Here is a 23,980-nt window from a genome sequence, read left to right on the forward strand (position 1 = left end):
TTACAAACACGGTGCCAGTGCATTTTACAGTGGAGTAATGTATTTTCCCCCCCAAAAAACTGTAAAAAATACTGCTTTGGCTGATATATACATTTACTGTGTTTCATTGTTACTAAAACTGAATTAAACCATTTATCGTTTTACGGTCTTTTACTGTCATGGTTTAGCAGTTTTTCACCGTAAAATCTACAGACATTTTTTACAGTGAGGACATGTTATATTAACTCTCCATCGTATCCCATTGGAGCACGCTGCTTTCTGCCATGTCAGTTTTACATTAGATGGGAGGTGTGGTGTTTCTCAGACATTCACACAACCCACGTGCCTATTCAAGACAATTTAAAAGCACCCATGCATTTTTTTATGAAATACATTTAACTACAATATAAAGCACAAAATGTCACTATATCAATGTTGATGCTTTACTGCTCCTTTATTTGGAGAGGTCACATGACCTTTACGGCCCAGGTGATTGGTTTCCAAAAAAGTGCTATTGAGACTATTGGGAATGCTCTCCAGAATTTTTAACTTCCTTGGGTGTAGCATCAATATCACACAATAGTGCAGTTTAATATACAGTAGCTTATCAAACAAATTATTGTTGTTAAATTGAAAAGTCCCAACATATCTCTTAAGTTCTAGTTGTGCTCAAAGGTCGTATAGTTCTTGCTGTTCTCAGCAAGTCACCGAATTACATTCAGCAGTTGTAAACTCACCATCATCCACAGAAGTAATGTAAACAGGATTACACGTCATCACTTCGGTTACACATGATCAGCGAAGCGGGTCATTATTTTATCAGGGACTTCAGTTCAAATAAATGCACAAAACACAACGTATAGAATAATAGCAATGTGTAGTGAGTAATCTAAGGGTTGCTGCTCTGTGTTTGGTTATTAAAAGTACAGGCGGCCTTTTAGAACGATAGATTCACTTTGCCTCGATAGCTGCCATTTTAAGAAAACATGACTAAAGGTCACTGTAAATGTATTCTTTATTTTCTAACTCAAGAGATTATATCCATAACTGACCTTATATTCATTTCCAACAAATGTTCATCATGCTGCCAGTTATTTTATAGAGTATGAATTATTATGGATTGTCCCAGTTTTTGCACGTTGCATTTCTTGACTCTGGAAGAGATATTTTAAGCCACTGTTTGAAGTCAGATGTGCTTCTTTGAGGCACCTTATAGTGTTGTCCTAGAAACATTTCTCATACAGTAAGATATTAAGCATTTCCTTAAGCATGAATCTAAATCCAAAATAAGCAAAACCTGTGATTACATCATCTAAGAAAGGTAAATTGTTACCTCAAAGAATCTGTACTGTAAGTCACAGAGTCTATTTTTGGTTCTGTCAGTGTTTTGTGTAGCAACCCATTAAAACTGATGATATAATGGTCTGTTTATGCAGGTTGGCCATAAAAAAAAAACGTTTTAAGTAAATTAGGTATTAGCTAAATAAGGCTGATATTGTGTTCCATTATAAAGAACACTGCCTGTGTGCTTTCTTTAGGAAATGTTGTGGTAAAATGATATTTAACATTTTAATGTATGAAAACATGACATTTTGTAGTACAGTATGTGCAATGTAATGTTCAACATGATCTATTCTATGCAGTTTCGTGTCAGGACATGGATAGACACGATCTCGTTCACATCACCATCCACTCCCACTTGAATAAGCAGCATCCTGCCCTCCAGGGGTGCCCAGTCACTTCATCAGCAAACTCTCGAGGACTTTATTCAACATTATTGAAGCCTCTTATCTCCCCCGCTCTGCAGCGAGTTCTGGGACTCTGGGACGCGTTCAAATCCGCGTCGCAAACGCATCGGCCTCGCGGGCGCGTATCGCAGCCCGTCGTCTTAAAGGTTTGATGGGAAAACCTCATTCATTAGTAATCGAGTGGCTATTTCAAGTGGTGGGTCCGCGATCACTAAAGGCTCCGAAGCGCACGAGCCGAAGCCCCCGCCCTCCCAGCATTTCCACGTCGTGCCTCCCTCCATCCACACAGCAGCACATGGTTACAATCAAGCCCATAAATCAGACGCCTCCGATCTAATAGTCGGAATGAAGCACACATGCACATCAGACCGGGGTTGGCTGCTGTTGCAGCAGCAAAGGATGCGAGAGATATCAGTGCTTTGAAAGGGGGAGGGATGGACGGCTCGAGATGCAACCAAAAAGCCTCTATAGTGATCAATATCTGACCGTCTTGTTGCAAATCGCCGCAGTGCTTCACAGGTGTAGACTCGAGTATTCTCATACGGATTGACTGAACTGGAGCCACATGTCACATGTGCTTCTTAGGAAGAAACGGGGCATCGTCTGCTGCAAGCCGGATCTGGAGGAGGATGCTGCGGCAAGTGATACACAGAGGGCTGAAAGCTTCTTTCTACTGGCTGGGTTTGTTCGTGAGCAGGCATCCGGTTTTCTTCCTCACCGTCCCCGCAGTGCTGACCATCATTTTCGGATCCACGGTGCTGAGCAGGTTTAAGCCCGAAACGGACCTGGAGATCCTGGTGGCCCCGACGCACAGCCTCGCGAAGATCGAGCGGAGTCTCGCCAACAGTCTCTTCCCCATAGACCAGTCCAAACACAAGCTGTACTCGGACCTGCACACCCCTGGCAGATATGGCAGACTCATCCTGCTGGCCAAATCCGGAAATATACTGGAACTTGCCGAGCAGGTGCTCCAGGTGCACAAGAAGGTCCTGGATATGCGCGTCAATTACAAAGGCTTCAATTACACTTTCGCGCATCTCTGCGTCCTGAGTCACCGGGACAAGAGATGCCTTCTGGATGATATCATCACGATATTTGAAGACATTCGCTTGGCTGTTCTCTCTAACAGCACTTTTGCCAAGGTCCCTGTGAGCTATCCGAATACAACGTTAAAGGTAAGATACGCATTCGTGCACGTATGTTTTCTTTGTATATGCAGTGACTGCTGCTGCTGGAGCGCAGCGGTTTAGCGATGTTTAGACACGGGAGCGTTTAGATCGAGGTTTGCATGGGCTGGATCTGTAGTTAAGGTTGAAACAATGAAACTGCACAAGCATCTCGGTATATTGCGACACTAACCCCCGACAACAGTTATGACGCTTGCGTCGCGACGCGGCTCATGTCGCCCGTTCATACCGGGTAAGCCCTCATAATTATGAATAGACTCCGCTGTTGCTGTGTGTAGTCTGTCTGAATTAGCTGCATACCTGTATAGGTCCTCAAGATATGGATTTATTATATGAATTTATTACATACCCCTGATGATTTGTTCACATACTCTATGAATAGTTTTGCCAGGGGTATGTTAAAGGATGTACCTTGTATGTGTGTGTGTGTGTGTGTGTGTGGTCAATTGCACAATGGTTAATGCTGCAACTCTCACAGACCAAAGACTAAACATAACAAGAGCGCACAAAGCCAAATATCATATTGTTTTCCCAAGCTGTTACCCGTGTCTGTCTTCTGTTTTATTAATTCTACATCGTTTTAATGTCAAAGCAATGCCGTTCAACTTCGGAGGTTGTTCTAACACATTTAGAAAGCTTTATGCCGTGGTTTAAAATCTTCTCGCTTGTCTGTCTGACTGATATTTAGCTAAAAGTACACAATTGCTTCATTGTCTGGCATGCTGGAATTTAGCCTAGCTGGCTGAAGCCTAGTTTCTTGTTATGGATGGCTATTTTAATGCATTTGTTAAAATGTGTGAAATTTATTCAATCGCCAGAAGAAATCAAAATGAGTGTAAGCTACAGTAATTTCAGTGTTCTTGAACTACACTGTATTGTACTGTACAAGTGTATAGCATAAAAATGTATATTGAAGATTGTGAATTTATAGCTATAACACAGGACATTATGGAAGTTGGCACTGTTTGTTTAATGTTTTAGAATTTTTGCTTGGTTGCTGCATTTTTATTAGACATCTATTTTAACACAGGTTTCTATTCCCATTTCTACCAGAAGCCCATATCTCAGATCTCAGCTCATTTGTTAACCAACTGTAATATTCCACAGATGTCCCAAACGTACCAATTATTTTATTCAACATATTTTCAGACCTCAGTTGATTTTCCCTGATTGCAAAGTACACTTGTCAGATTACATTCACGTTAAGCTCAAATTCAACTTCACTCATTTCTCTTAATGAATAAACCAAACAAGTAACTGGTTTGTTTTTCTTCCAGAATGGTAGAGTGTCCTTCATCGGCCATCAGCTGGGCGGCGTGCCCCTGTCCACGAAAAACTCCGACCAACAGGTCAAATTTGCCCGCGCCATCCAGATCACCTACTACCTCCGCAACCTTGGCCCAGTGGTACAGGACATCATTGCTGAGAAGTGGGAAAGCGAATTTTGTAAGCTGGTGCACCAGCTGGCTACGGACAGCGAGGAGCTACACATTCACTCGCTCACTTCCTTCAGCTTATGGCGGGACTTCCACAAGACGGGCGTGCTGGCCAAGAGCGAGGTGCTGGTCAGCTTGGTGCTGGTCCTCCTGGCAGCGACCATCTCCAGCTCCATGCGGGACTGCTTGCGAGGAAAGCCCTTCCTGGGCCTGTTGGGCGTCCTTACCATCTGCATCGCCAACGTGACGGCAGCTGGGATTTTTTTCATCTCAGATGGGAAGTTTAACTCTACGCTGCTCGGGATCCCCTTTTTCGCCATGGGTAAGTGTGCAGAGAGCGATGGTGATTGTATGCGGGATTACAGTAATTGCTGTGTGACTGCTCAGACGAAGGGGGGGGGGGTGTAATTGTTTTCTACGGCAGTCATCAAGGTCAGTGCTTGTGCAGCAATGGGCTTTGTTATTACAAACGGAGAATCTCTGATACCGTAAATGGAATTGGAAGATAATTGTGCTACAATAAAAATCATTGCACCTTCGCCTCAATTCTGCGATTACGGTGTGGAGAAATGTCAAATTTGTATGAATATAAATGAATGTTGCATAACTTAACATGTAGATCAGATTGGTGGCTTACATTGTGTGTTGCTTATGATAAAGTAATAAATAACAGAGAAACTTGATGGGACTTTTACATAGAAAACTGTTCTATTGTGGTAGAAAAATGGGTTTGACAAAATGTCTATAACACACAGCTTAAAGTCACCATGAAATCAAAGAGGAAAATTCTAAGTGTCTTACACAATGTTGCAGCGGTTGTTATAAATGATTTATCTATGCACACCATAATTTTTTTTAAATTAATTTGCACTTGTAATCTTTAATCAAAAACGTTAAGCTCCTCTGCCCCTCTCAACAATAACGCTTCACCACATGACATAAGCAACAAAAAAGAGGTAGGACTATACTGACTGTCCAATGGGCAGGCATTTTTAGCCCTCCCCTCCAGGCCTTACAACAAACCAATCAAAAAGGGAAGGGCAAAATAAAGTCCCGCCCTACATTTTTTTCTAATTTCAGAAGCCATTTCACTCGGACATTCGTCACGATGCGGAAAAGAAGTCAATCGCAACTTCCGTTTCATAGTGACTTTAAAGGGATAGTTCACTCCCCCCCAAAAAACTTCCATCAGTCATCGTTCAAAACCTGTATATGTATTTCTTCAGCAGAACACCAAAGGGATATTTTGAGAAATGTCTCAGTGGTTTGGTGTCCATACAGTGGAAGTCAATGTCTGATGTTGTTTGGTTTCCTGCGTTCTTCAAAATATCTTCTTTTGAAAGTGATGTGATGTGAGTCCAAGTAATGGTGTTCCATACTCAGAATTTGTGCTCTGCATTTAACCCATCCAAGTGCACACACACAGCATTGAGTGACACACACCGTGAACACACGCCCAGAGCAGTGAGCAGCCATTGCTGCGGCACCCGGGGAGCAGTTGGGGGGATCGGTGCCTTGCTCAAGGGTCTCTCCTCAGCTGTGGTATTGAAGGTGGAGGAGAACGCTGATCATTCACTACATCAAAAACAATAAATTAATTATATAATAAATGATTAAAAACAATAAATGAACATCCTTTAAATGCTTGTCTGTCATCTCTCAAGTTCAGCTCTTCTCTTTTCCTCAGTCCAGAGCTAATCATATCTATGTATGTATATCAAAGTATGTAAATCCAAGATTTTTTTTAGGTGAAAACCTGTCATTGAACTCTGTCATTGATAATTATAGTGTGAAACTGACACACAATGTGACGGAATATTTAAGACTATTGAATTTTTCTTTTCAAAGGGTTCAGTTTTATCGTTCGTGCATTTTGAGCGTATGACATGGAACAGTCATTAATTTCCAACGGCGGTGTGTTTTTCTGTTGTTTTGTGGACCCCCGGGAATCGAATCTTGCGATCTCGAACAAACTTGGAAATTTAACGAACACGGAATCAACACATCTCGCAGGTGTGAAAACACCCTTAGATTTTACACCTGTCTAGGCTGCATTAGATGCCCTTCGGTGACGGCTGTCGCAACCCTCAACTGAGTGGAACTAATTAACTTCAAATTTAAAACGTGTAGATTCGTTTGCTCCTGTGGAGGAAGATTCGGGATTCCCGAAAACAAAGGATACAGAGTGCAAACGCACAATTACAACCTGCAGAGAATCACCGCATACAGCATTCCTGTTCTCTGTAAATAGGAAATCACTGCATTTCTTGATTGGTTTCTGTTGAAGCGCAACAATTCTGCATGACTTCTCTGTTTAACAAAGACAGTACTAGTATTGTAAGTAAACACTTGTTGGATTTTATGATCATGAATGTCCTAGTGGAGCTTGTGGATCAAAGGTAATACTGCTCGGCGTTGTATAGTCACCTCTTAAGCTCCAGCCAGCCGTTTATGGTGTCCCTAATGATGTAAACCCCACAGACCCTGGCTCTTATTGTAGGGCTAGCCCAGCGTGAAAGATTAATCGCTCCCTGACCAGTGGATTTTGAACCCCGTGCTGAATACCGGCGGACCTGTGATTTACTCCGAGTTTGAGTTTCACAGGAAGGACAATCTGGAAAAATAGATTTTGTCCCGCCAGCAAAGATGAATGGCTACACACTACACTGCGTACCACAATGTGCTCAGGTGTCCCCGGGGATTCAGGGTGGTTCTGTCGGGTTGACCTGCGAGATTTTTTTCTAAAGGTAAAGATGGCTTGACGGAATGAAGTGAAGCATGAATGAATGAATGAGTCATAAGACTTGTATGACTTTTTTTCTTCTGCAGAACACAAAAGAAGATACTGTATTTTAAAGAATTTTGGTAACAAAACAATGGCAGTACCCATTGACTTACACTGGTTTCGTGTCATAATTAAAGTTAATGGGTACCACCACCATTGTTCGGTTACCAATATTCTTCAAAATATCTTCGTTTGTGTTCTGCAGAAGAAAGTAAGTCATACAGGTTTGACATGACAAGAGAGTGAGTAAAGGATGACAGAATTTTCATTTTCGGTGAACTATCCCTTTAAGCTCCAAAGCATAGATGGATGCTTAGCAGAAATCAATGTTTAATACCGCTGCCTGAGACAGTAAATGGACAGCAGTATACACCTTCAGTATAAGTTTGATGGTTATTTTTATTCAGACACATACAGCATAGGACCTATTTATAGAAGGACATGGTTTCTGCCACGCGTCTTAGAGGCGGAGTGGCGAATGCTTTGTTCTTGTGGGACAGGATGGGAAATCAATGTCAGATTACTCACTCACCTCCTGATCTCAGTGTACGTAAAGCTATTTGGTGTTGTAACGATTTTCATGATTTTCTTGAACAGTGTTTATAAAAAGCATTGCTTTACTCTGTCACAGACATGATATATAAATTCTACTTTATTAAATTATTTTTACATTTATTCTACAGTACACGCTGTACAGTATTTATCTATTTATAAGTTCAACAGTATGTGTTTATTGTATCTTATTTTAAAGAATGTAGGTCAGCAAACAGTTCTGTGGCACTTTGACTACCCTTGGTATTTTCCTACTATGGTAGTCAGAGCTGTTTGGTTACAAGCATTTTTCCAAATATCTTTCTCTTTGTTAATCAGAACAACGAAATGTATACAGATTTGGAACAGCTCAAGAGTGTTGAAGACAGATTTTTTATTTTTGGGTGAACTGTCCCTTTAAACGCTATACATTCCAGTAAGCAAAGCTAAACTCACAGGGACCTACTCTTTTTATAGTTCACAGTGGTTTAATGTCATGAACTTGTCTCTCATTGTGTTGAATTGGCAAATATTTTGGGTTTCCCACCTCCAAACCCCCAATCCAACCCCTGTGCGTGCGTCTGCTCCGAGCGTACCGTAAGCTTGTATTTATGTATGTGCGCAATGGCGCAGTCTCTCCCCGGCACGTCAGTCCTATTGATCGAGCTCATTTAGGGCCACAGACTGTGGAAGAGCATGTGCCCTGAGATTCAGGCCGTCTCTCTGCAATTCTCTCCACACAGGCATGATTGTGTCTGGTCACGGCTAATGCACATATGGCGCCCGGGAAGCAGTATCCCGTCTCAAGCATCCATTCCGCGAGCAAACACGTACACAAAGCCGACGTTTAGACCCGGCCACCTTTCGCTGTCTCCCACTGGAAAATATAGATGATGGGGTGTTGGAAGATTGAAGTGTGGCCATATTGAATGCCATTGATTAGCCACTGTGCCAGAAGGCAAAGGGAAGTCCTGGGGAAGAGATTAGGGGTCTTACCAACGAACTACTTATCACAGATGTCTTCAAGCGTCACACGTTACATGCCATTAGGCCCGTGGCTGGATAATTTGCCATTGTCAGGAGGAAGAATCAGGATGGGGGTGCTCAAGCGGTGTGGTGGACATCCTAAGCTAGGGGGAAAATGTAATTTGCATAGTGTACTTTGGTCAGGCGTGCCATGAGAACATTGCCAAGGTGTACGGATGGATAGAAATAAGAAGAAAGTCTAGTTTTGCGATTTATGGGTCGCAGGTTTTCTGATTGAAATGTACGAAAGATAAAAAATGATATAAGGATAGATTGCATAATTTTGTGGTTAGTTTACAGGATATTGCTTGGACTTTTATTAAATAATTACAGATTCATTTCTTATTTTATGGTAATAAAAATGCTTGAAAAAGGGTTTTGGTGTGGAAATGCAGTTGTTAGGAGTGTCTGTGGTGAAGACCTTGAACTTTACAATACCATGAAATATGGCGTGATTGATGGTAAGGTATATTCTCCCATGAGTTCTCATGACTGAAGCCGAAGCATATAGAAAATGAGTGACAGCAATGGACGATCGAGAGCTATTCACCCAATTCCAGTGGAACTGACAGTTATGTGTACTGTAAATTCTTTCCATCAAAGGTCCAGTGTTTGAGATTTAGCGGCATCTAGCGGTGAGGTTGCGAATTGCAACCAGCGGCTCACTTCAATCTTCCTTTTCAAAGGACTACGGTGGCTGGCACAGAACTAAGATGTTGTCACATTTTCGCTTCTTTGCCGAAGGAGATAAAGTATTTATGAAAAGCGCTCTGAGCAGTTTGTCCGTTTAGGGCTACTGTAGAAACAACATGGCGACTTCCGTGTTAGGGGACCCGCGGTGTATGTAGATAGAAATAGCTCATTCTAAGGTAATAAAAACATAACGCTTCATTATGTAAGGTCTTTATACACCTCTGAAGACATAGTTATATCGCATTTCTGTGAATAGGCCCTCCCAAAAATTACACACTCTACCTTTGAAGACTAAAATATTGTTTAAATTCCCTGATATTGCTTAAGATTATGAGTTGGATTCACATTATATTATGCACCTGAGCTCATTACTATCAGACAACAGAGGCAACTTTGATATAATCTAAATAAACACAGTTATATTGTCTTTCAAGTATTGTTGGGTTGAAGTCATGAGATGAAGTCAGAGCAGCGTTTACTCATTTTACTGTGCAGCCTGTGGCACAATAGATGCAGGCCGTTTCGTTCAGCCCATTTTAGACTTCTCAGCAGTAAAGTAGGCCATAAGAAAGATCTTAAAGTTTGAAGTATTCAAATGAGACGGATAGAAAGTCCAAATGCTTTTATTAGCTTGCTTTTAATGTACTGTGCTGTCTTTTGTTTGTAGCTAGATTCTCTTGTCTTTTTTTAGATTCTTTTTTAGGTTCTTCATACTGCAAACTCTTTACAAACTTTATCATAGGCCTTTAATAAGCTCTGTTCCAAAACCTAGTGAGGTGACTCGCTCGTCTATCATTTTTAAATCTTAGCTTATCTGTTTTTTTTTTTTTTTACATTTTACTATGTAGTATTGAAGAATAAATATTTACAATCCCCTGGACAATCGGTGGGTCTGGAGCACATGTTAAAAATGTTACATTTGTAGGCAGCTCACGAAGTTTTGGAACGGAACAATTATTTCTTCATTTTTATTTGGTATAAAAATATTTGATAGAATACAGTAAATGCAATAATCATACAGTATGTTCTCCCCAACATCACATTATAAATCTAAACAACCCTAACAAAAATCAATTCATTTGAAATGATTCTGATCTAATTCAATCGTGAAAAGAGAAAGTCAAACTTCTACAATCTCCACGCATCACTTCAGGATTGTTCATAGTCACCAGCAGGATTGATAAGGTCCATTTTAATGAAATTACACGCGGGCACCCCGAGCCCTCTACTCGAGCGAGATTTACACGCGGTGCATTAGCGCAGGCTTTTTCATTACGAGCCGCAGATGTGGCGCCACAAGAAGAAACAACCTCTCAATACGATCATTCTCACTATGACAGAAGTGTCAGACCACTCACTACATCTCTTGTCTGCAACCGTTCGACCGCTCTGAAAAACACCTCGCTTTCTACACACATACTGTTGTGTTGTGCAGAGTTTTGTGCGCATTGCACAGCTAATCCTGTGCTGGGGGATTAACAAGGCTGTGATGTGTGTGTGTAAAATAACAACATGTTCGCTGTCAATGGAGATGCTAATTTTAGGCTCTTTTATAAATGCAGCGTTTTTAACAAGTTTTTTTATTTTGAGTAACACTGGCTCTAGTTTTTGTTGATAAAATGTCATGCAACCAAATGTGACCCTGGATCACAAAACCAGTCTTAAGTAGCACGGGAACATTTTTAGTAAAAGACAAAAATACATTGTGTGGGTCAAAATTATCGATTTTTCTTTTATGCCAAAAATCATTAGGATATTAAGTAAAGATCATGTTCCATGAAGATATTTTGTAAATTTCCTACCTTAAATATATAAAAACTTTATTTTTGTGAGTGGATGGTCTGCCACAGTGCCCCTGATTAACAACTTCAAAGGCAATTTTCTCAATATTTAGATTTTTTTGCGCTCTCAGATTCCAGAGTTTTAAACGGTTGTATCTCAGCCAGATATTGTCCTATTCTAACAACTCATATATCTATAGAAAGTTTATTTATTCAGCTTTCAGATTATGTAAAAATCTCAATTTCGAAAAATTGACCCATAAGACTGGTTTTGTTGTTCAGGGTCACAAATAAAGACATAGGTTTAAGACAATTTCTGAAATGTGTTCAGTCAGCATGTGTAAATAAACAAAATATTCAGACGCAGATTGCAGCACATTAAAACAAGCTATTTTTGTTGACATTTGGAGTTATGCGTGCTTCAATGGAAGCAAAGAAATCTGACCTTTTGTACAAAGGAGTGAACGTGATCTATGCCGCCAATTTGCTTATTTTATTATTGACCTATGAATGCACGATCGGTCTTCTTCATTTTACATCATCAGCAAACGTTGCTTCATGGTTTTTTTTTACTTTATTTTATTTAAAGGTTTACTTTGTTTACTTTACTTTTTTACATTTTTGTCATTATTTACTCACCATCATGTTTGTCTAACCCCCCCTTAATTTGTTTTTCGGAATCTTTTTTACTTTTTCTGTTTTCAAAGGTAGTAGATTGTATCAAGCTTCAAAAGGACACAAAATCATTATAAAATAACTCCATGTGGCTCGTGCTGTTTATTTCACGTGTTTTGAAGGCATATAAATGGTTTGTTGAAACACAAATAATAGATTATCTTATGAAAGTCTTGACCGTTTCTCTTCTCTGCGTGTGCGAGCGTACTCAAACATTGCAGTCCACTCCTCTCTTCTCCTGTTGTGGATATCGCTGTTGTTACACCTTATTAAAAAATAAACGTCAATACACAGTTTAGACGGAGAATGCACACGGAGAGAGAGGAACAGGTCAAGACTTTCATCAAATAATGGATAAGATTTTGGTTTGTTTTTCACTAAATCTTATTTGCATGCCTTCGAAACATTTTTAAAGTACGGCACGAGTCGTGGGAAGTTATTCGATAATGCTTTTGTGTCCTTGTGAAGCTTGCGAAGAGGGGTCATAAACCACTCCCATTGCAAACAGAAAAAGCAAAACAACTCTGTTTTTTAAATCTCGGTTTTTGTTTAGTAGAACAAAGAAAGCAATAGTGGATTCAAACAACGGAAGCGTGAGTAAATGACAAAAAAAGGACAATTCTGTCATGAATTAATTCCCCCAAGTTGTTCCAAACCTGTATAAATAAAAAAGTAAGATATTTGGAAAAATGTTAGCAACTGAGATTTCTGGGACATCATTGACCACCATAGTAGGAAAAATCTAAATGGTAGTCGAAAGTTCCCCGGAACAATAATTTACAAAAAAATTCCTACTATGGTATTCAGTGATGTCCCAGAAATGTTAGTTGCAAACATTCTTCCAAATATCTTTTTGTGTGTTCATCAGAACGAAGAAATGTATTCAGATTTGGAACAACTTGAGGGTGAGTAAATGATGACAGAATTGTCATTTTTGGGTGGAGTATCTATCCCTTTAAATGACATTTTGCAACCCAAGATTTTTACTGTAGTTTCACATGTCATTGTATGAATTATAGTGTCGTTGTCACAGTATGGAAATCGGCGTAGTATTTTTCTAATCTTCTGTCACAACTGGACATGTTTTATGAGTGGCGTCCTCAGGATGTTTTGCTGCAGGTGATTGATATGTTTGCGGCTGCACGCTGCTGAAGTTTTAAAGCAGTAATTTTGTTTAATGACGCACTTTACTGCAGTGAGAGAGGTGATGCTGCTCTCTGTATCGAAGGCACTGCCTCAGAGCCGCGTGCCTTCGGTCTGTGCCGGCTGAAACTGTTCACAGGAGGCCTGTGACAAACTGCCCTCTTAAGTTAGGTGGAATGTTGTACCTGTCCACCAGCACACATAGACATGAGCTACAGCCCTTTATTTCCTGATTTAGCCCTTGTGAGACTCACAGGGAACATTGCAGTTTAAATTCCCCGGGTGTACCTTTGAAAAAGCATAGAAGAATGAGTTTTGAATCTTGCTGGTAGGTTTTATTCTGATAATGGTTGGAGAATATTAAAGTATATGTTTATATTGGGTGTTTGTATGCCTACCTTCCCTTTTGCATTCAGAATTGACTGTCTTTCATGAGTGAATTGACAGACATATTTATTTTTAAGTTTAATACTATTGTTTTTTTTCCACCCAAAACTTAAACAAGCCTATAACGTTATTTCTTCTGCAGAACTCGAGAAAATATATTTTGAGAAATATCTCTGTGGTTTTGTGTCCATACAATGGAAGTCAATGGCGGCCAATGTTGTTTGGTTGCCAACGTCCTTCAAAATATCGTCTCTTGTGTTCTGCACAAGAAAGTCAAGGTTTGGGATGACATGACGGTGAGTAAATGCAATAGATGCTATCCTTTTTATTTTTGGGCGAACTGTCCCGTGCTTCATGCTTAAAATGATGAATTTCATTGCATTTCTACCAAAATTAAATAAAAATTCTGCATCCTCTTCACTACATCAGTTTAGATTCAAGACTTGGAATATAATAGGCATTCTCAGTCCATGTCTGTATGGCACATAACCCTGCATAAACAGTCAGCAGTCGGCCACAGGTCATCCCCCTCTGTGTGTCCAGAGGCATTTGGGATCCCAGCGGCCCTATTAGACAAGCGCCTGGTCCAGTGAAATGATCTCAGATGTTGTTGAAATGTTTTTATTTCGAATGCCTCAATAATCTCTGTCCCAGCCTGTGATTTATAAGCGACAGGAGGAGGCATCGCCTCATGCCAGCTCACGCATTTGTGCTCTCTGTTTTTAATGCACTCTGTTTGATGTTGCGCTCCTTAAACTTCACAGCTGATGCTGCAGAGAATGTCAGTCTTTTTCGGCGATGTCAGTTTGCTGGGGTTTTTTACATCACATGCACTCCTGGGGTGGTCCCAATTTAATTTACACCCTTCAATAGATGGAACCCTTTGACAGTGCTTGTTTGAAACGGAATCACGTGATCGTACATTAGATGTTATTTTAGGAGAAAGCTTGCTTTCGGATTGCCACTGCTCAAAAACAAAAATAATCCTTGTCAGAAAAATGCAGAATTCAGGTATTCTTTAAATAGGAATAGTAGAACATTATGTAAAATTAGAATGACAGATTTACAGTATCAAGATTTTTTAAATGATAATATCTATTATATTATAATAATATAGGCAGCACTTGTTAGTATTGCGCTATTCACGTGTTCTTTGGAACTGTGCACATGTTCTTGTGCCTAGATCTCTGATACACTCAATGCACACCATTTGAAGCTCACACATTCAATTGATTTATTATCAAATATTATCAGACTTTTTATTCTGTAAATATTTATCAAATCATTAAGGTGCCAACAGGCTATGCATTCTAAGCATTCTTTAGAAGACGTCACTGCAGTTTTATCTGTGTTTACATCTTCATTACACAAGGTGAGGTTCACAGGTTCTCGTGGATGAGATCTTTGAGACTGAAGTCAAGTGGAGCTTGAAGCATTAGCTTTGCCTCTGGATCATCTGAAGGTGAACTAGCCGGATGAACAACCGAGTGAATAGTGTAAAGAATAATGCAAGAAATGAAGTTAAAGTTTATTTACCATGCAGAGGCACTGTTAACATTCTTTGGAGATCTTGCAAGTAATAAGTGGCACTCACTTCATGCATTTTATTCATCTTTTTAATTGGTGGATATAAAAGGAATTGCTTCAGCAGTGATATTCAGGAGATGACCGGGTCAACTACTTAGCACACATTAAATTCCCTATGTGGTGGTTTTGTTGCTCTACGATTTGGCATGAAGTGACCCATGTATGCACTCAGATGCCTCAATGGCTTGTTAGTAGCAAACTAGAAATTTCGGTTTTAACTGCCATTTAGAAGCTGAATTTCAGTCCCTCAGGACTAGCAAAGCTCTTGTGTACGCAAGCGGTTCTCAACGTATTTATTTATTTGTTTGTTTGTTTATCGTTTTTGTTCAATTATCAATTATTTGAAGCTGTCTGTCTGTCTGTCTGTCTCTTTATTTAGTATCTGTCACATTTGGAACTTTTGTAACCTTTCTTTTGGGGAAAAGAAAATAATTGTTTAATTATAGAGAATGGCTTTTAAAGTTTCCAAAATACAAAAATAAAGGAATATGGTTTTCTATTTTTGAAGTTTGAACAACGGTTCAAAAGTTTTAAAGCACTCATTCTTTACATATATTTTTTCAAATTTCAAATATTAATAAACTTGGGTAAACTCTGAGATGACTTTTTAGACAGTAGTTCCCATGTATTCTGCATTTTCTTTATTATTCAGTCTAAGCCATCCATTTCAAAAACATTGTTTTCAAACACAAGTTTTGTAATGAAAACAAAAACGATTTTTTCACCTACTTACCAACTACTATTGTAGTTAATTTAATTGAACACTAATTACAGTATAATGTATAAAGTTTTGTAAAATAATGCAAAAAGAATTTGATAAAAGAAAAAACAAATAGTTTTTATCATGTATTTAATATTTTTAAGATATTTATGTAATATTTTTAATTTGACAACAGAAAGTTGCTGTATATAAATAATTCTTATATTTATACTGAGATCAATTATTCTGTGTAATCTCGTTTTTCTCTGTGAATTTTCTATGAAACCAAAATATCGTCTTTTCTGTTCTTTGCAGGACATGGAACAAAAGGGGTCTTTGAACTTCTGGCAGGCTGGAGAAGAACCCGAGAGAGTTTGCCCTTCAAGGAGAGAGTGGCAGACGCCTTTGCCGACGTGATGGTATGTTACACCATGACCAGCTCTCTCTACATCATCACATTCGGTATGGGCGCCAGTCCGTTCACCAACATCGAATCCGTGAAAGTCTTCTGCCAGAGCATGTGCGTAGCAATACTGGTAAACTACTTCTACGTGTTCTCCTTCTACGGTTCCTGCCTGGTGTTTGCCGGGCAGTTGGAGCAGAATCGCTATCATAGCGTCTTCTGCTGTAAGATCCCGTCCGTGGAGTACCTCGACCGCCAGCCCACCTGGTTTAAGACCATGATGAGCGACGGTCACGACCTCTCCACGCATCACGACAGCGTGCCGTACCAGAACCACTTCATTCAGCACTTCTTGCGGGAGCACTACACAGAATGGATTACCAACACCTACGTCAAGCCGTTTGTGGTTATCCTTTACCTGATTTACGCCTCTTTTTCGTTCATGGGATGTTTACAGATCAGTGACGGATCTAATATAATTAATCTGCTAGCTAGTAATTCGCCCAGCGTGTCGTTCGCTCTGACACAACAGAAGTACTTCAGCAACTACAGCCCGGTGATCGGCTTTTACATCTACGAACCCATCGAGTATTGGAACTCCTCAGTGCACGACCAACTCAAGACACTGGAAAAAGGCTTCAATACGATTTCGTGGATCGATAACTACGTTCACTATCTGAAGGTGGTCAACGTGAGCGCGTCAACCAAAAGTGATTTCATCAACATCCTCAAAACCTCGTTTCTCAGAAGCCCCGAATATCAACACTTCGTGGACGACATCATATTCTCGAAAAATGGAGACGAGTACGACATTATCGCGTCCAAGTTGTACTTGGTCGCCAGGACGACCGAGAAGACCAGGGAGGAGGTCGTGGAGCTGCTAGAAAAACTTCGACCTCTGTCCCTGGTCAACAACATTAAGTTCATCGTTTTCAACCCCACCTTCGTGTTCATGGACCGCTACAGTTCCTCCATCATCTCCCCCATCCTCACGTCAGGTTTCAGCGTGCTGACCATTCTCATCCTCACCTTCTTCCTGGTCATCAACCCGCTGGGGAACTTCTGGTTGATCTTGACCGTCACCTCTGTGGAGCTGGGCGTCCTGGGTCTCATGACGCTCTGGAATGTAGACATGGACAGCATCTCTATCCTGTGCCTTATTTATACTCTCAACTTTGCCATGGATCACTGTGTCCCCCATCTCTACACGTTCGTACTGGCCACCGAGCACACGCGGACTCAGTGCATCAAAATTTCGTTGGAGGAACACGGGGCGGCCATTTTGCAGAACACCTCGTGTTTTGTGATCGGGATAATGCCCCTTCTCTTTGTGCCTTCTAACCTGACCTACACACTGTTCAAATGCTCCCTGCTCACTGTCGGATGCACAGTGCTGCACTGTTTCGTCATCCTGCCTGTGTTTTTGACGTTTTTCCCACCCTCAAAAAAACGGCACAAGAAAAAGAAACGAGCCAAACGGAAAGAGCGCGAACGGGAGAGGGAGAGAGAGGAAATCGAGTGCATCGAAGTCAGGGAAAACCCCGACCACGTGACCAACGTTTGAAAGGCACGTGTGAGTGCAGGTACTAAGAGGGCAGGTCCTGTCCACAAGGGGGCGACGGCACGCAGCACAGGCCCGAAAGGTGTCCGAGCTGTGACGCTCTCTCTTTCTGCTGGGGCGACCCCGGCGATCAACAGATGTGCTGTCCAGAGTTAAAAAAGATCCTCCTCACTCTTCATCCAGAACAGTGTATAACATCTGCAGCTGCTAGCGTATGTTGGCCATTGATGTGAAAGGCTTAGAAAACAGTTTACACGAGAAGGTTGTTCAGATACGCGAAGACCTAAAATGTTTCACTCCAAAAATTCTAGCATGAAGTAGGTTGTTTCCTACGTTATTTTTAGATCCACGCCATGTTTTTGATGCAAGGAGGTAGTATGCATATCTTTAGTGGTTCTCCCAAAGGTGTTCATGCGTGTTTTGTAAGAGCAGATATGAAAACCTGGTTCATTTGCTCTTATTTAGCAACAACATGATTCCTTTTGATCTGTGTTTTTCTGTCCGCCCTGCGCTTGCATTATAAATCAAGACCGATTCTGTTTAAAGAAAAACGTGTAGCAATCGGAAGTAGCGGTTTTCAGCGTCTATCAAATTATGCAACGCTCTCCTACAAATAACAGCTGGCATGCATTTATCACAAATATCCTGTAGCAAAATCTATTAGTATGTTTGCCATTTCTCCAGTAGCAGTTAGAGGTAGGTAGAAGTATTAACCTACTAAAATTAAATATAATAATATGTGAAAAATATCCTCAGACAGGCAAAGCATTAACATAGAATTCATTCTAACGACTTTTTGCTTTAATTGGTTTGTTAATATTCAACAAAAGTATTTAGCTGATGTTCAGATCGTTTTATTTTTCTCTTCAGAGTAAACAAACAGGGTTGTGTTGATAAAAGGTACTTTGTGTAAAGGCCGCCAATATGACACCACTAAAATGTTTTACTCATAATATTAAAGTGTATATCCCATTTGAAAAAAAAAAGATTTACTAAAACACCCGAGCTTCTCATTCATGAGAAAAAACTGTAGCATGTTTTAACGCTGCATTGATATGGTCTGTTCTGTAGTTTGTTTGTTTGTTTGCTTGTTTGTTGGTTACAAAATCATACACCTCCCCTAACTGAAACATAAAAGTAAAAAAATGACGAGACTAAAACATTTTGCTTTTTTATTTTGCACAGCGGGAAAAGATACCCATTCACTGATGGTTGTTGTCTAACAATATATGTCACACGGGAGGTATTGGTTTTCTTTCAATGTAGCATGTGTTGCGTCTGTATTTGTGTGTTTTTGTGGGGATAAGCAGTGCAGATGATATACACTGTGTTCACGCTGAAGAAAATATCTTGCACAAATCAACATAAAGAAATAGAGACACTGGTGGAAGGAGTGTGTCTGTTATGTTAGAAGTGTCGATCCTCTTGTTCGCAGGCATGTATGACATCACATTTCGCAATGTTGTGTGTCACAGTTTTGCTCTATGGGTTATTCTACAGTATGTGTGGTAAATACTAGAATTAGCTGTTAAAACAGAAATGGGACATATTGCACCAACTGCACCACAAATGGTAATGTTGAAAAATGTTATGCTTCTTGAATGATTACGCACAGCTAAATGAGTTCAATAGTGAAGAGATGGAGAACGTTTGCAGATGTTGACCCCCTGGATCCTGAACTCTCTTGTTAAATGTTCTGATAATCACAGATTAAAAATATTTAATATAAATCTGTAATCAACCTCTAATTGTCCTATTTAACGCGTCAGAATCAACAGTGTAAAGGTTTCATGCAGCACAACTGGTTTGTGCCTTTCATGTTGTCATCGGTTCATGAGGGATTAATCTGCAGGTCAGTCGTTGAACATGCCTCAACCCACTACTGGCCAAACATTTTTAGTATTTGTGAGAAACCCCAAATATTATTTTCTTAAAATGTTTAAAAAAATGCTTTGTCCCTGGCATGTACTGTATATTGTACGCAGTTCATAATCGTTGGACTGTGCTAAACTTTTGTTTGTTAGCCCATGACATGCCTTATTGATCCAGTAAAATCACTGGCTTCATTGTAGAGTCATTCCAAAGGCAAAGGGTCTTTTATTGAAGGTAACCAGAGTTTACTCGAAAGGTTGAGATAAATGGACCAAATGTTTGGCGTGGTCTTGAAGCAGATTAGCATGGGAAGAAGAGACGGAATCCATTACAAACCACAAATGGAAAACGCTTCATTAACGCTTGGTGAGCTGATGTTCTTGTAGGCTGTTTAAAGACAAATTGTTACAGATATCGGGCACCTCTATTAAATGGCCACTTTGTTAGACGCAACATTCCAACCCAAACAGGTTTCGTAACTAAAAGTCAGTAAAACATTTGAGCGTGTTGTCTTCCCCACATTTTGTAAGACAGGCATACATAAATATTTGTGTTGGAAGAGGGCATGAAAATTAAAAATAGGTAGGAGATGCATAATGAAAATGATGAAAATCATATATTTCCCAGAATTACTGTGTATGCATGTGTTGTATGTACTGTATGCATGTGTTTGGTTAGTGTGCGTAATTTACTTTGACTTTTTGAGACCTGTAGAAGACGTTTGGGTTTATGCATACTTGATTCCATCTTTAGTCATTCGTGTTTTAATAATTTTTCGGTTATGCTAAGCCAGTGGAAAAATATTGAATTGTAAAATAAATGTATAGAATTTTCTAATTTTTTAAAGAAAACATTTTTAAGATGAGTCATATTATTATAAAAAGCAATAAAGAAAAAAAACCCAGATAAATTCTAAGCTCAGTATGCCGGTAATAATTTATGGAATGTGTTGCTGCATCCTCAGCGAATCAGTTCTTTTCTCACTATAATATAATAGTTGCTTCACTGTCAATTCAACATATCTACAATAGTAGCCTATATAAAACCATAGTAATGTGATTTTACCGGAGATGACATTTCTTCCTGCTATGCGGCTTTCCGACACTTATAATCTATTTCTTCATAGGTGGCCAATACTGAATCTTAATTAGAAATCTAATTATAATGCAACGTAATCATAGGTGTAGAGTTTGCTAACTATACAATGATAAAGCTATTAAAACACCAAATAACTATGTTGTCAATTCAGTTTTAATCACGTAACCCAACAGTATTGTATCTACTAAACCGCTGGTTATATCTTTAGAGTTAAAGCTGCATAGATGAAAATCTGTATACTGTTGTTTTTGTTGTGATGCATGTTCTTGGATCAGGCCATAAATCACCAAGTCGACATCCTTATTATCTGCTTTATTTAACTTTAAAGTGGCCCACAAATCAAAGTCAATGCAAAGTCACTGCCGTTTTCAAAGAAACTACTGACTTCAGGCAAGCGGCTATGTTTTCTGATGACCATAAATCAAATATGCACTTTTGGGGCTCAAATTGCTATGACACAAGCGTGTGATCTTAGATTTCACCAGCTGAGACTGTGATCTGATAAACGTGTAATGATTGAACATGAAAGGAATATATGTGAATCATTTTCATCACAGGGTACAAATTTGTTTAGGGCCACATGTTAAATGCAGTGTCAGAGGTCAAACATGAGATTGTTCATTGCTCTGTGGACCCTGGAACATTCATTCACTGATACAGGTGAAAGTGACAGTCACCCTGTACAGCAAAGCATCAAACTGTATTTGAAGACTGTTCGATAAACATTGGCACCAAAACGTCCACATTGTTAGACACTGAAGTCACATACATGAATTTCACACGTTATAATAACATAAAAGCAAGTGTCTGACATCAGATGATGTGACCATTATGTTTGAAAACCATAAATTGTACAAATACTTAGTTTTGAACAATATATCTATTGTTTTGTTAAAATCTTTCTTGCTTGTTTTTTTTTTTGTCACACATCACAAGTTGAAGCATTTTTAACTGTGGTCTAAGTGTCCAAATACATTTTTTGTCCCAGTTAGCTGCTGTTTTGTCATGTAAGCGTTTGCTTTCATATACAAATAACAGTATACATCTCTGCCTTTCTATTGACTTGTGTAAACTGTATTTTAAGAAACTGCGTTGCCACGGATGAGGTCAATGCAATATACATTTTTAAATGGAACTCACTCATCTGTCAGATAATATTCAACATTTAAAGGGGTACTTCACCAAAAAATTAAAATTCTGTCATCATTTGCTCACCCTCAGATCTGTTCTGCTGAACACGCAGGAAGATATCGTCGCTGTCGGGCGGAATCCTCGTATCTCCAAAACCATTATTTTTCAAGAAATTAAAAAACTGCATATTTTTTGAGTTATTAAACATTGTATCGTTAAAGTTGGTATTATACCTTATATTGCTATCATATACTGTTGTGTACCAACATTAACACAACATTTCCCCAAAACCATGTTTAATCGGAGATACAAGGTTTATGACTTGGGAGATACGAGATTACGCTGTTATTGATAAGAATGGTACGGACACAGACGTCGCTGCTGCCAGCAGTGTTCATCAAAGTCTGCCGTCACATTGAGTCTTTTGACAAGAGACGAGGCTTTAAGAGCTAATGAAAGCTAACGATTGTGGTTACATACATCTTCCTAAACTCTATTTTAAACGTTAGAGCTATGAGTGATGTAATACCAAAATAAAACGTTAAACAGGCTGTCTAATATAGGCGGAAATTAATCTGCACGCAAATTAAGTCGGCGGTCGCGTTGAGCCTCTTGACAAGAGAAAAGGGTTCAATCGTTAACCAAAGCTAACGACTGTACTTACATACATCTTCCTAAACTCTATTTTAAAGGTTTAAGAACTATAAGTGATGTAATACAAAAAACGATGAGCTGACTAGGCTGTCTAATAGGCGGAAATTAGCCGAATCTGCTCGCAAACTTACCTTCGTGGCTCACGGCTTCCTTCTGCACCAAAGCATTACAGCTATCGATTTTTAACAAAACAGGCCTACTCAAATGTATCTAACATAACTATTTTCACTCGTTATTGTCTAAAAAACTTTCAATCAGGAGACGTAATGCCGAGAGGCTCCTGCGGAGTGAAGAAGAGGTGGAGTTACGAGACTTCTCAGACAGTTGAAGTGTCCAATGGAGTTAAGAGATTTGCTCTCAAGCTATTTTCAACACTTTAGATTGGTTAATAATTTGTAAAAATAACAGACCCATCGATTTGTGAAAAAATATGAAATTGACCAAATTTGGACATAGGAGGTTTCCGCCCGACAGCGACGATATTTGAATAGAATGTCACATCCCATGCCCCATTGACTCCCATAGTATTTATTTTCCCTACTATGGCAGTAAACCTGAGGGTGAGTAAATGACAGAATTTTCATTTTTGAGCGAAGTTTCCCATTTATTGATTTAATGTTGAATCAGTGTTGCAAATAACCAATTTAACATTTATTCAACGTTAAACCTGTCACTGTGTCTCACAGCAAAATCGCCAGTGTTAAAAAGGGTCAAATTAACTCTCACAGTGTTTGTATAATCCACACTTTGAGAGTGTGGATTATATATAGGCTACACCGTGAGTGTTAATTTGACCCTTTTTTAACACTGGCGATTTTACTGTGTGGCTTTGCACCTGCTTTTTAACACTAGTATGTAGTATTTGTCATGTTCAGGTCACCCATACAGAGCAATAATGTGCTGCAAAGTTCATATTGTTTTTTCTCACATCCATTTTTCAAACACAACAGTCTTTGCCACCTTTTTTAGGTAGGGCTATACATCCATGGCAATAGCATTCGTACTTTTTATAATGTCAGTTTCAAAGCACAGGAAAAGTGTAACACCTGTTTCACGTGGCATACATAAGCAGGGTGTATTTATTTCACAGCTCATATGAAGCTTGTGTTTGCTGCAGGTAGTGTGCTGAACTCACCAAAGTGGTTTCAAAGTATTTATCTACGAAACGTTTTGCATTATAAGTTTTTAAAACGCAACGTAATAATGGAGAGTATGTAAGGCTGTTTTGCTTGATGCAAGTTCGCTGTGACAGACATGCAAACAGCACTTCCTCAATACATCCAGAGCAGTTTATAGCTACACTTTGTGGTTTGTGTTCCATTCATGTGGATTAATTACCATCTGAATGTAAATGTGGGTCCCTTCCTCATGTACAAATTAAATTCTTCCACGATTAAGTTTGTAATAATTCTCAATGGCCCACTCCTGATAACCATCTTATATTTTATGATGGGTATTAAAGAAAACACTCAATGCTGGAACCCAGAAACGACTTTAATTTCACTGCAGAATAGCCGTTGATGTGAAAGCGCCGTTACATTTCTGTTGCTATGCGCGCCGTGTGAAACGGGCATTAATCTGTCGCCAACTAAGACACCAGTTT

General features: G+C 39.5%; 1 protein-coding gene across 1 annotated transcript; it reads left to right on the forward strand.

Annotated features, from left to right (window-relative positions):
• Positions 1–986: 986 nt before the first annotated feature.
• ptchd4 (patched domain containing 4) lies at positions 987–23,095 on the forward strand. The gene is made up of 3 exons (XM_057353527.1): positions 987–2,902; positions 4,192–4,672; positions 15,974–23,095. The coding sequence occupies exons 1-3, from the start codon at positions 2,300–2,302 to the stop codon at positions 17,623–17,625; spliced, it is 2,736 nt and encodes a 911-aa protein (XP_057209510.1). The 5' UTR covers positions 987–2,299; the 3' UTR covers positions 17,626–23,095.
• Positions 23,096–23,980: the final 885 nt, after the last annotated feature.

Source organism: Triplophysa rosa, linkage group LG15, assembly GCF_024868665.1.
Source record: "Triplophysa rosa linkage group LG15, Trosa_1v2, whole genome shotgun sequence".
Taxonomy (NCBI): Eukaryota; Metazoa; Chordata; class Actinopteri; order Cypriniformes; family Nemacheilidae; genus Triplophysa; species Triplophysa rosa.